This window comes from Lucilia cuprina, chromosome 3 (genome assembly GCF_022045245.1).
Source record: "Lucilia cuprina isolate Lc7/37 chromosome 3, ASM2204524v1, whole genome shotgun sequence".
NCBI classification, from domain to species: domain Eukaryota; kingdom Metazoa; phylum Arthropoda; class Insecta; order Diptera; family Calliphoridae; genus Lucilia; species Lucilia cuprina.
Window position 1 is genome coordinate 44679722 of NC_060951.1, and position 13387 is coordinate 44693108.

The following is a 13387-nucleotide window of genomic DNA, read 5'->3' on the forward strand; positions in this document are numbered from 1 at the left end:
TAGTTCAGTTCTAGTTCAGTTCTAGTTAAGTTCTAGTTCATTTCTAGTTCAGTTCTAGTTCAGTTCTAGTTCAGTTCTAGTTCAGTTCTAGTTCAGTTCTAGTTCAGTACTACTTCAGTTCTAGTTCCAAGGGAACCAAACATTTATTGTCTCTCTGTTTCTTTTGTAATTTTGTACTCAATATGTTTAGTGCCATCATTATTATTAAACACTTATCTACTCCCACAACAAGTAAAGGTGATGATGATATTAATGTTTTTTCTACACACCAAACACACTTGTTTACTGTAAATTAAGTGAGATATAAAGTGAATGAAATTAAATAAAAAAATAGAAAACGTACACACACCACACCCAAACTATAAAAAAATTCAGTGCGAATTAAACTACAATAAGAAAATCTAACTAAAATTTGAAAATCAAACAAAATGACAACATAAACACACACACAAGCAAAAAGGAAATTGGATTTGAAATTAAAAAAAATTAAGCAAGGAAAAGTACGTAATGCCACCCCATGTGTGTAACTAATAACAATAACAGAAACTATAAATATCCTTATAAAAAGGGAAAAATACAACAACAACGCCCTATTGGCCTAATTTAACTAGGAGCCTGGTACATACATATACTAACTAAAGTTAGTGCTTCTTAACTTAATAGCAAAGTAAAGTATGTCATAACTTAACTTCTTGCCAAACTCTACCATAAAAAATCAATTTTTTAATGAGATACAAACACACTAAAGAAAATTTAACAAATATTTTAACAATTTACTCGAAAGATTTTTTAGATTTTGTTAAAAATAGCAAAATGTTTATTATTTTTTATTTAAAAAAATTTTATTTTATTACGCACCTGGTCACTATGGCATGACTATATTTAAGCGTCATTTTTTTACACTGTTTAATATCTAGTTTATATTTTTTGGAGTTTTTTTCCAAACTTTGAACAAAACACTTGAAATCGAATTCTTTTTTTATAGCCCTTTTATGTTAATATGTTTTTGAGTTTTATTTAATAATTTTATAAAAGTTTTAATTAAGAATGTTAATAAACATTTATTTGTATGTGGTATTTTTGCAATAACAACACAACGTATTAAAATACTTGTTATTTTAGTATTTCGAGTCTTTTTAGCTCTGAGCTTAGTAAAATAAACACAACAATTCGACTGTCATCAGACATTCCACACAAATACTTTTGCAATTACTCTGAAAAGAGTATAAAAAAATCTTGTTTATTTTCTCTCTTTTTTATTATTGGACTAGTTGTATGACCATTTACTACTAAAGTACTTAATGCTCACAGTTGTATACGAAGTGTAGTCTTTGTACTAAATTTAGCGGAAATAGGAAGTAATTTTGATTTGTTTAAAATTAAGTCATTAAACTTTTATCATTTTCTCCTAAAAAGTTTAAGTTATTCTTACAAAATTTGAAAAATCTACTTGTTATATTGTTCTCGATATTTGATTTCAAATTTTCTTTGCCACGTTTTCCTGTCATGGACGTTTATCTGTGTATTTAGTAAAAATTAAATAAAAAAAGTTAAGACTTGTCAATGATTTCGATAAAACTAGTCTGGACTGTGACAGAGATTGTCAATATTCGATTCTATATTCTTTTCGTTTTTAAAACTTTTACCGAATTCGTGATTTTGACGATTTAACCCAAACTAAATGATGTGAATCGAGAAACTCTCGACTCAACCATTTCTTCTCCAACATTAACCGTTGGTTCTTTTCAGGATATAAAGTGCATAGATACTAGACACGACATTTGATATGCGTACTAGGCACCATATTTGGCATGCTTAAGTACCTAACTGTTTAACATAAAGTTTCTAATCTTTATCTCCAATTTCCGTCTTACACGGTTTGCTGCCGTTGATTCTAAATCTCTTCATTGAACTAACACTGTCCTAGTTCAAAGAGCATTTTGTGACTGCAAGTATTCTTTGGTCAGCCTTGGCTTCTTGAGCACTGAGGATTCCACTCTACTGCCATCCTTGTGATAATATCAGAATATCAGGTCAATCTATTTCCATTTCCTGCGGATTCCAGTTTCTAGAGGTTTGTGTTGTTGATATTGTTGTGTTAAAGTATTCTGCAAGTTGTTTGACATTTGTCTCCTCGTTTCATGATGAAAATCAACCTTTTTCTAATGAGTTTGCACATTTATCAGTTCACATTCTTTCTCATTTAATGTCCCGTTCACAAATTCGTCGTTATTACTTCTATGTGGAATTATTTAGACAACAGTCCAATCACCAGCATATTGTTCTCTCGGATACCTTATTAAATTATTCAAATTAGAAATGTATTATTCGAGGATGTTTGTAATCCTTCCTATTGGATATTGAATGACCTAGTAAAACTGCCACCTACAACGGTTACCTATATCAAAGTATATAAAAAATCCAAGAGCAATTTTATTCCTAAAGCTGTTGAGGAATGGTCATAAATCCATTCCTAATAGTGCTACGTTTTGTATAGTTAACGTTTGTATTGGAACTGTTTTGGAGTTACTTATAGATTCAGAAACCGCAATGTTTTCTTGTAAACTTGTAATTAACATTCGACCGATGTTTGAAGGAAATATTTCCTGGATTTTGTTGTCAAAGCCTCGGGACTATATGCTGAATTATCAGTAAAGGATGATAATTGAGTTGGCAAAAGACATGTCAAAAGAAAGTTTAATAAACAACAATACCAATTCATGTCATTGTTTGTTGCTGAAGAAATTATTCCATGCTAAGCATGTGTAATTGAGCACATAAGGACATGCGGATGCATCAGGATAAGACGTTTGGATAGTTGCAATGATTTGGCAAGCGATATGCAATTTTATAGTAAAAATATTGTCTTACAGAAAGTAGTCTTTAACATTGGGTTTTATCAAAAAAAATATCGATACTGGGTCTGTGAAATTTTGCATATATATGTAATTGCTTTGTAAGACGCTTTTTATAAATGATCCCAGAGCAGACAGTTTAAGTTTCTAGTTTCGAAAACTAAAATCAATAAATATTTGTAGGACATATGGAACTTGACTATTCATCGCTTAAAAAATATGGTTGTTTTTCTGATAAGAAGAATAACAATATTTTTATTAAAACAAAAGTGTTAAAATGACTGTATTAATTATATTTTATTTTAAATTAATTAATTATAACTTATAGATAAATAAATATAAATGTGCTTAAATTAAAACTTGATTCTTAACTTCACTGCTATTAACTTGTTTCATAAAACGATTCTTTCTTCCCTCTGCCCACTCCACAGGATGTACTCTCTTACGATGATGATGCATATTCGAACTAACTTTAAATCTTTGAGGGCAATGTGGACATTGATACAATTCTACACCGGTATGCGAAGCTATATGTTCACGCAGAACTTTAGGTTCTTTAAATGCCTTATCACAAAATGTACACTTGTGTTTACGTTCTTTTTCGTGAACATTTTTCTTATGAGCTAAGAGTGTACTTTTACTGGCCGATACTTTACCACAAATACTACAAACATATTCGTTTGAACTATCGTGTAATGCTAAAAAGTGACGTTTTAGAGAGCTGCGAGAATGAAGTTCAGCACCACATTGATCACAGGGAAATTTGGGTTTCTTATAACCACTATGTTCTAATAAATGTTGTTTTAGTGCTGCTTTACCATGTATAGTCTTGCCACACTGATCACATATCCAGTCATTATTATGTACAGCACGTGTGTGTTCTTTTAGTTGAAATTCCGAAACAAATGCCTTGTCACATTCTTGACAAGCGAAATCTTTACTACCCGTTTCATGTTGTAGCATATGACGTTTTAAGGAAGGTTTTAACGTAAATAATTTGTGACACACCTCACATTCATATTGTTCGGTATTTTCATGTATGGTTTTCTTGTGTAGCTTAAGATTAGTTAGACTAGAACTAGTTTTGCCACAAATATCACATTTATGTGTATTAGGATCTAAATGGAAACGTATGTGATCTACCAGCAAATAACGACGAAAAAATCTTTTTCCACAACATTTAATGTAACATCTAGCATTGTGTATATTTTTGAAATGTGTGCGTAATTTTAAAAAGTCATTTTCAAAAACACCACACAAGTCACATTCCAATTCAGGTTTCCATTCAGCTATAAGCATATCGGCTTCCTTACCTTTTTTATCATTTTGATTATCAGATTTTTCTGTAACTGTTTGTTTGGGTTTTCTGCCTCTGCGTGATTTAGTTTGTTTTGTCTTTTTACCAGATGATTTCAAGTCATTGCTTTCATTATCTTCAGAACTATCGGATTTTATTAAAAATTCTGCAATTTCAACATGATGATCATCATCATAATTTATGGACATGGCTTCATCTTCAAAGTCGGCATTATTACTTTCAAATTTTTCATTTTTGATATTAGCAGTGTCACTTTTATCATTTTTAAAGATAACATCTTCTTTAGCCCTACATAAAGGCTCACTATCCAGCTCATCTTCTTCTTTTATCTCCACCGTTAATTGACTGATATTCCATTTCTCTTGTAGTAGATTTCTTGTATGTACAACAGCCGTCTGGAATTCATGAAAATCTTTGATGTGTAGCCAACATTCCTGGCAAAGTATCTTTATTTCATCAATGTCATTGCTTCCAATTTTATTATCTGCAATTAACTTTATAAAAAATATACATTATATTTTTTAAATATTTTCTTTATCTTAAATTTAAAATAAAAACTTACAACCGGATCAAAATATTTAATAGTAATTTCATAAATTTCATTACTTCCACCGGTTTCATTTTGCAAACTTTGATATTTATCGCAGGAACTACAACATAAGCTGCAGGATTTTTCTGCAGACATTTTTTTTTAAATTTTATTTATTGCAATTATTATTATTTTTTTCGAGAATTGTAAATTTTTTGTTTAAGAATTGCAATTTTTCCAAATTTTTTTGTTTATTTCTTTTGTAAACAATTAATTTGTTATGATGTCAGTGATGACATCTCTTAAATTTAGCTAAGGTAGTGACTTTTTTATAGTTAAAATCAACTATTGCAAAAAATCGCTAGAAATTATACGAATTGAAAAGGTCCGTAATAATTTTTCTTTTTTATTAAATTTGTTTTGATAAATTTTCGTTTTTTTTAATATTTTGGATAATTTTTATTTTTATAATTTTCGATAGTTTCCCCTTCTGGAACTAGTTCTTTTATTAATGATTATACCCTACACCACTTTAGTGGGGAGGGTATATTGAGTTTGTGTTGTTTGTAACGCACAATAATATTGGTCCTATACCCACCTTAAAGTTTACCAATCGGCTCAGAATCATTTTCTGAGTCGATTTAGCTATGTCCATCCGTCTGTCCGTCTCTCCGTCCGTTCGTCCATGTAAACCTTGTAATCAAACTACAGGTTACAATTTTGAAGATAATTCAATGAAATTTGGAACCCTATTAAAAATGGTTAAGATCGATCGATTATTTCTCCTGGCCCCCATAGAACTGTACCTCTACGAATAGGGCTTGTAAACTTTGTAATCAAACTACAGGTCGCCATTTTGGAGATAATTCAATGAAATTTGGCACATAATCTTCTTTTCTACCATAGATAACGTACTTGTAATCAAACATCTGGTTGCAATTAAACATAATTTCATAATTACGTTTAATATACTCGTATTTCGACAAAAAGCTACATAACCAAGTTCTATACTAGCCTTGATGACCCTGATGAACTTTATAATTATAGAGCCCCATAAAAATACACATTACGATAAAAATAAGTTTATAAATTTTTAATTTTTTGAAATTTTTTTCAATTGATTCCAAGAAGTTGTTTCGAAACTAGTATGCCTTCCTAACTAGTTTCAAAGAACTAATTGCTTGAAAACTATTTAGAAGTATTTATGAACCACAACAATATTGTAAGGAAAGGGTTCCAGAAGTAATGGCAACACTATTAGTTCCAAGGCTGTTGTTTAAGAATCTAAAGTGGTTCTGTTTTCACTCGTTCTAGAACTAGTAGTTTTTAGAACAAGTTCTAAAATTTTTCCTGGGATAATACATTTTTAAGTTGAACAATTAATAAAAACAATTATCTTTAATTTTTTAAAATACTTTTTCGATAAATTATCTTTTTTTATAGAAAGTTTTCTATAAATTTTATTTTTTATTGAATATTTTCTAAAAATTTTCTTTTTTATAGTAAGTTTTTAATAAATTTTCTTTTTTTTATAAAAAATGTTCGATAAATTTCCTTTTTTAATGAAAATTTTGGATAATTTTTCGTTTTTATAAAAAATTTTCGATACTCTTTCTTTTTTATAAAAAATTTTTGATAAATTTTATTTTTTATAAAAAATTTTCGATAAATATTCTTTTTTGATAGAAAGTTTTTGATAAATTTTCTGTTTTATAGAAAGTTTTTGTTAATTTTTCTGTTTTATAGAAAATTTTCGATAAATTTTATTTTTTATAGAAAATTTTCGATAAATTTTCTTTTTTTATAAAAAGTTTTCGATAAATTTTCTTTTTTATAGAAAGTTTTCGACAAATTTTTTTATAGAAACTTTTTGTTTTATTGAAAATTTTCGATAAACTTTCTCTTTTATTAAGGAAATTTCGATACATTTTATCATTAAAAAAATTGAACAAATTTTCTTTTTTATAAAAAACATTTTCAATAAATTTTCCTTTTTTATAGAAATTTCGATATCTTTTCTTTTTATAGAAATTTTTCAATAAATTTTCTTTTTTTTTAAGAAAATTTTCAATAAATTTTTTTAGAAAATTTTGAAAAATTTTAAGTTTAAATAAAAAAATATCATTAATTTTTTAAAATACTTTTTTTTCGGCACTATTTTATTCATAAAAACTAATTATAAGACAACTTGATTTTTAACTTGATTAATATTAACTTTTGGTACTTGTAAACGATTCTTTCTACCCTCTTCCCATTCCACTGGATGTACCTTCTTGCGATGATGATGCATATTGGCACTAACTTTAAATGTTTGCGGACAATGAGGACACTGATACAGATCCTGACCCGTATGTGTGGCTATATGTTCGCGCAATACTTTAGGTCTCTTAAATGCCTTATCACAGTAGGTGCATTTATGTTTTCGTTCTTCTTCATGGACATTTTTCTTGTGTGTTAATAGAGCAGTTTCACTGGTAGCAACTTTACCACAAATACCACACACATAAATAGTCGTACCATCATGATGGAATGCTTCTATATGACGTCTTAAGGAATTACGTGAATTCAATTCTGTGCCACATTGATCACAAGGAAATTTAGGTCTTTTAATACCGGCATGTTCCATAAGATGTTTCTTTAGTGCAGCTACTCCGTGTATAGTTTTGCCACATTGATCGCAGACACGATCTACGTTATGTACTGTCTTGATGTGAGATTTTAGCTGGACTTCAAGAACATAGGCTTTGCCACACTCTTGACAAACAAAATCTTTACTACCCGTAACATGCGTCAGCATATGACGTTCTAAAGTAGGTTTTTGATTAAACATTTTATGACACACCTCACACTCGAATTGTTCTGTACTTTCGTGCATAATTTTCTTGTGTAACTTAAGATTGTATTGACTGGAACTGGGTTTACCACAAATATCACATTTATGCATTTCGGGATTTAGATGCAAACGAATGTGGTCGACCAATACATAACGGCGGTGAAATTTACGCTCACAACATCTAATATAGCCTCTCGTTTTATGTTGCTCTTTAAAATGTTGCCGTAATTCTTGAAAGGATTTACTAGTTTTACCACATAGATCACATTCTAATTCTGGTTTCCATTCTGCTATAAACTTATCTGATTCGATACCTTTTTCTATATTACTAATTGTATCTTTTTTGGTATCCTCTGTTAATTTTAGTTTTCTTCTTTTTTTGCTAGGAATTTTTTCATTTGTAAGACCATCTTTTAAGGCGTTTTCTGTATAATTTTTGGCTCTTCTACCTCTACGTGTTTTAGGCTTTTCTTCTTCCAAAGTATTTTTTTTATTAATTGAATTATTTAGTTTATTTTCAATAGATTTATGTTCTTCATCCGCTATTTTTGCTAGAATTGTTAAGGGCTTCTCATCATCAGCATCAATCTTACAATTATTTTCATTTATTGAGCTTGTATTATCTGCTGCCAAATTATCACAATCATCTTCCTCATTCATGAAAATATCTTCAAAACTTCTTTCCTCCTCCACATCTTCCTCCTCACTATTATCAATATTTTCTTTATCAGCCCAATGAGTTGTATCATCTTGAATATTTTCTGTTTTTATATCCAATTCCAATTGTTTTATCGTGTGACTTTTTTCAAGGCAATTTCTAGTGGTAATAACATTTTGTTGAAATTCATGAAAATCATTAATGTGTAACCAACAATCCTGACAAAGTACTTTAATTTCTTCTCCATATAGAGGATTTGTTTCTTCTGTAAGCAGCTATTGGAAGATTTTTTTAATAATAAATGTTGTTATTTATTGTTATTCTATTAACCACTTACCATTGGATCAAAATATTTGACTGTAATTTCATAGATTTCATTACTATCTCCCACTTCATTTTGTAATAATTTATATTCACTGCATGCCGTGCAACACAAACTGCAGCAGTGTTTAATGGACATTTTTTTTTAACAATTGTTTACTTTAAATTAAATTTAATACAAAAAATGCATTGATTTGTTTTGATGTTATTTGTAAACAAATATTTAGTTTTCAGTTTGCCGGATTAACGAAAGTTTTACAGAGTTGCTGTAAAGTGTAGTAAGTGTAAAGTGTAGGTTGTATTGTTACAGTGGAATATGTGATTTAAAAATTTCTCATAGGATATTTAAGATATAGGATATTTAAGATAGTTCAGTATTTAAAGAAACGTATTCGATAAATTTTCAATTTTATATAAACTAGAACTAGAACTGAACTAGAACTGAACTAGAACTGAACTAGAACTGAACTAGAACTGAACTAGAACTGAACTAGAACTGAACTAGAACTGAACTAGAACTGAACTAGAACTGAACTAGAACTGAACTAGAACTGAACTAGAACTGAACTAGAACTGAACTAGAACTGAACTAGAACTGAACTAGAACTGAACTAGAACTGAACTGAACTGAACTAGAACTGAACTAGAACTGAACTAGAACTGAACTAGAAATGAACTAGAACTGAACTAGAACTGAACTAAAACTGAAAATTTTCAATAATTTTTTATAGACAATTTTCGATTTTTTTTTTAATTTTTGATAAATTTTCTATTTTACTGAAAGGTTTCGATAAATTTTCTATTTTATTGTAAATTTCCGATAAATTTTCTCTTTTATTGAAAATATGTTTTTATTATTTTTATTAAAAAGACTAAATTTTATCGAAATTAAAATAATTTCTGAATACTTTTTCGAAACAATTTTATTCATAAACTAATTACAAAACAACTTTTACTTCTATTAATTTTAGGCACTACCATGGATCAAAATATTTCACTGTCATTTCATAGATTTAATTTTTATCTCCCACTTCATTTTGCATCAATTTATATTCACTGCATGCCTTGCAACATAAAGTGCAATATTGTTGAATGGACATTGTTTATTTAAAAAGGATTTAATAATTTGTTTGGATTTTATTTGTTTATATTTTGTTTAGTTTTCAGTTTGCAGGATTTTTGAAAATTTTCTAGAGTTGTTGTAAAAAGTAGAAAGTAAATAGTTGAATGTAAATAGTTGAATGAATTGTTTATATGTTTTTAGTAGACAAAGTGATTTCAAATTTCTCAGTTTATTAAAAAAATTTCAATAAATTTAGAATTTTAGAAAAGTCTTGACTCTCGATACATATTTTTAGATAATTTTCGATAAATTTTTATTTTTGTTTAATAGAAATTTTTTATATATGTAGATAATTTTCCTTAAATTTTCTTTTCTATAGATTATAAAAGGAAATTAAAATAATTTTTAAATACTTTTTGGACTCAATTTTATTCATTAAATTATTATAAAACAACTTGATATTTAACTTGATTACTATTAATATTAGGCACTTTTAAACGATCAAAAAGCAACCAGATGCTATTAGGACTGGATAGGAAGAGTATAAGGACTTTAGTAGGGGTAATAACCGGGCACTGCTCAATTGGAGCCTTTAGGGGTAATGTGAGGACGAAGAAGAACTGGAGACATTAGGGCTTCTTTTATGCCACTGTCCCAGATTAAAGATTCTGAGACTTAAATGGCTAGGTAAAGGATTCCACGATGAACTAGGATATGTAGCAGGGTGCAACCTAGGCGACATTATGGGCTTTATCAGAGGAATTTTTTAGATTTTCAGATAACCATTACCACTTCCTTTCTCTGTTCTCTTGTTGGAGGGAAAATCTCACTCTTCTCTTCAGTCTTCATTTAATTTCTTCTTCTTTATTAAAAAATATTAGTTCAATACCAACCTTAAAGTATAGCGATCGATTCAGAATCATTTTTTGAGTCGATTAAGACATGTCCGTCCGTCCGTCTGTCCGGCTGGCTAGCGCAATGTACAGGCCGCAATTTTCAAGATAATTTAATGAAATTTGGACCAAGCATATTTTTTGGGACGGAGCCTATTGAAAATTGTTAAAATCGGTTTATTATTTCCCTTAGCCCCCTTACAAACGTAACTCCCGATTTGGGCTTTTTATGTCATAATTACGTCAAATATACTATTATCTCTCTAAAAATTGGCACAAATAATTTTAATATAAGTATAAATAAATCTAATGCGTATCGGCCCATGTTTGACCTATACTCTTACATAAAAGAGTTATTAGAAAATTTTCTTTTTATAGAATGTTTGTGATAAATATATATAAATTTTTTAGATTTATTCTCTATTTTCTTTTTTTATTTACTTTTTCATAAATTACATTTTAAATAAAAAAATGGTGAAAAAATTGCAAAAAAAAATAAAACTTATATTTTTACTCATCTGTAAATTAAAATCTTAATTTTTATGTTAGCACTTAAAAAAAAGAAATTATAATACAACTTGTTTCTTAACTTGACTAATATTAATTTTAGGTATTTGTAGACGATTTTTACGTCCCTCTTCCCATTCCACCGGATGAACTTTCTTGCGATGATGATGCATATTTGCACTCACTTTAAATGTTTGCGGACAGTGGGGACACTGATAAAGATCTTGTCCCGTATGAGTTGCTATATGTTCGCGTAAAGATTTCGGACGTTTAAATGCCTTATCACAATATGTACACTTGTGTTTACGTTCCTCAATGTGCACTAGTTTTTTATGATTATACAAAGCATTTTCACTAGAGGCCACTTTACCGCAAACACCACAAACATATATCGTCGAACCATCATTATGATAGGCAGCCTTGTGGCGTTTTAAACCATTCATTGACTTTAATTCCAGGCCACAAACATCACATGTGAATGTGGGACGTTCAACACCAGCATGTTCCATAAGATGTTTTTTTAGTGCCTGAAAACCATGAATCGTTTTGCCACACTGATCGCAGATACGATCAACATTATGTACATGTTTAATGTGTAGCTTAAGTAATTGTTCTGCCACATAACCCTTACCACACTCGGTGCAGACAAAATCCTTACTGCCGGTGGCATGCGTAAGCAAGTGTCTATCTAAGGTAACTTTTTGTTTGAAGAGTTTTTCGCATATATCACATTTTAATTGTTTGGTATCTTGATGCATGACTTTTTTATGCAATTTAAGATTATGTTTTGTTGTGCTGGACTTGCCGCATATATCACATTTGTGAGTTTCCGGATTAAGATGCAATTGTATGTGATTGACGAGAACACAACGACGAAAGAATTTCCGTTCACAGCATTTAATATAGAATCTTGTTTTGTGTTTTTCTCTAAAATGACTGCGTAGTTTATCGTAATTTGTAGCTGTTTCACTGCATAAATCACACATTAGTTCTGGTTTCCATTCGGCTATAAAATCATCGGACTTTTTAGCTTTTATCATATTAAAGGCCGAGCTGCCTTTCTCTTTCGTAGCGTTATCCTTTGATGGAGATTTTTTTATTTTTTCCTTTTTTCCATCTATTTCTGTTAGGTTTTTAGGTTTTCTGCCACGCCTTGGCTTGGTAGTTTTTTCTAATTCATCCTTATTGATATTTTCCCCTTCCTCAGTTGTTGCATCCTCTGTTCCTTTAGATTTTTCTTCAGCTAGTTTAGTATCCTCACTGCTTGTTAAGGATTCTGTTTTCAAATTAATATTTTCCATTTCATCACACTGGTCTTCGTCGTCTTCATCGTCATCATCATCGTCTTCATTGCTGTTGAAACTTTCTTCATCTTTACTAACATATGGCTGTTCATCTTCCTGTTTTACTTCTAAGGGTAATTGTTTACCCACAACTATCTTGTCTTCCCATAGCATACGCGTTTTCAATACAGTTTGCTGAAATTCATGAAACTCTTCGATGTGAAACCAACAGTCCTGACAGAGCACCTGATTGTATTGCGAGTCTGAAGCATTTTCTTCTGTGAGTAACTGTTTAAAATAAAAGTTTATAAACCATACATTATGACTGGAACATATTGCATTCTTTTATTTACCATGGGATCAAAATATTTGACTGTAATTTCATAGATTTCATTACTTTCGCCCGAATCATTTTGCAATAATTTATATTCTCCACAAGTATTACAACATAAACTACAACATTTTTTTATAGACATGTTCAATAAACTCTAAATTATGTTAAAAATTAATATAAAGTGTTTAATGTAATTAACTTTTTATTTGTAAACAAAATTGTTGTATTATGATATTGCCAGATGAATGGTTTTTATTAAACCCAGGGTTGTTTTAGTTATTTTTAGGGTGGGTTTCTTACTCCTCAGTTAAACTAGGCTTAACTTGCTGTTAGATTAAACTCGGAACAAATTTAGGGGGACTTTAACCGATGATTGTGTTTTTCGAAACATATATAGGTATAACTTGCCCTAAGGGCGAGTTTTTCTGATAAAGATAATCTACATACATTGTTCGCTCTTTCGTTACCGACTACTCCCGAGTGGGCTGGTACCCATATAATGTGAACCTTACCTTTGGAAGAGTATTCATTTAAAGCTTTCTTACAATCCAATACGGTCTTAGATTTAGTTCTATCTCCTGATATCGCTCTAATTGCCTTCTGGCCGTAGGTAAATTTATTAAGCGCTGTGGGCCCCATATTTATTCTAATCCAATTTACGCATTCCGTTATTGCTCGTACTTCTGCCTGGAAGCTTGTGTTATGATTTGGTAAACGGTGGCAATTCTAACAAAGTTAGCTGAAGTTAAATCCATAACTGAAAAATATAATCATTGGTAGAAGTCTGCCCAAA

The 13387-nt window shown here is 29.8% G+C and overlaps 3 protein-coding genes across 3 annotated transcripts; all 3 read right to left on the minus strand.

Annotated features, from left to right (window-relative positions):
- Window positions 1-3134: 3134 nt before the first annotated feature.
- LOC124418906 (zinc finger protein 660-like) lies at window positions 3135-4962 on the minus strand. Its single transcript, XM_046946789.1, has 2 exons — window positions 4736-4962; window positions 3135-4667 (listed from the first exon to the last, which is right to left on the minus strand). Exons 1-2 carry the CDS (start codon window positions 4856-4858, stop codon window positions 3204-3206), a joined length of 1587 nt encoding a protein of 528 aa, XP_046802745.1. The 5' UTR covers window positions 4859-4962; the 3' UTR covers window positions 3135-3203.
- A 1864-nt stretch (window positions 4963-6826) lies between these two features.
- On the minus strand, window positions 6827-8734 carry LOC124418903 (zinc finger protein 708-like). The gene is made up of 2 exons (XM_046946786.1): window positions 8531-8734; window positions 6827-8468 (listed from the first exon to the last, which is right to left on the minus strand). Exons 1-2 carry the CDS (start codon window positions 8651-8653, stop codon window positions 6879-6881), a joined length of 1713 nt encoding a protein of 570 aa, XP_046802742.1. The 5' UTR covers window positions 8654-8734; the 3' UTR covers window positions 6827-6878.
- Window positions 8735-10982: 2248 nt separating this feature from the next.
- On the minus strand, window positions 10983-12806 carry LOC111680671 (transcription factor grauzone-like). The gene is made up of 2 exons (XM_046946788.1): window positions 12614-12806; window positions 10983-12548 (listed from the first exon to the last, which is right to left on the minus strand). The coding sequence occupies exons 1-2, from the start codon at window positions 12734-12736 to the stop codon at window positions 11037-11039; spliced, it is 1635 nt and encodes a 544-aa protein (XP_046802744.1). The 5' UTR covers window positions 12737-12806; the 3' UTR covers window positions 10983-11036.
- Window positions 12807-13387: the final 581 nt, after the last annotated feature.

Excerpts from the sequence above, each read along its gene's own strand:
- LOC124418903 (XM_046946786.1), bottom strand. The coding sequence starts at position 8,653 with ATGTCCATTAAACACTGCTGCAGTTTGTGTTGCACGGCATGCAGTGAA. Across the intron at positions 8,469-8,530 it reads TCAAATATTTTGATCCAATG|CTGCTTACAGAAGAAACAAA; the intron begins GTAAGTGGTTAA and ends ATCTTCCAATAG.
- LOC124418906 (XM_046946789.1), bottom strand. The coding sequence starts at position 4,858 with ATGTCTGCAGAAAAATCCTGCAGCTTATGTTGTAGTTCCTGCGATAAA. Across the intron at positions 4,668-4,735 it reads TTAAATATTTTGATCCGGTT|TTAATTGCAGATAATAAAAT; the intron begins GTAAGTTTTTAT and ends TTTTTTATAAAG.
- LOC111680671 (XM_046946788.1), bottom strand. The coding sequence starts at position 12,736 with ATGTCTATAAAAAAATGTTGTAGTTTATGTTGTAATACTTGTGGAGAA. Across the intron at positions 12,549-12,613 it reads TCAAATATTTTGATCCCATG|TTACTCACAGAAGAAAATGC; the intron begins GTAAATAAAAGA and ends TATTTTAAACAG.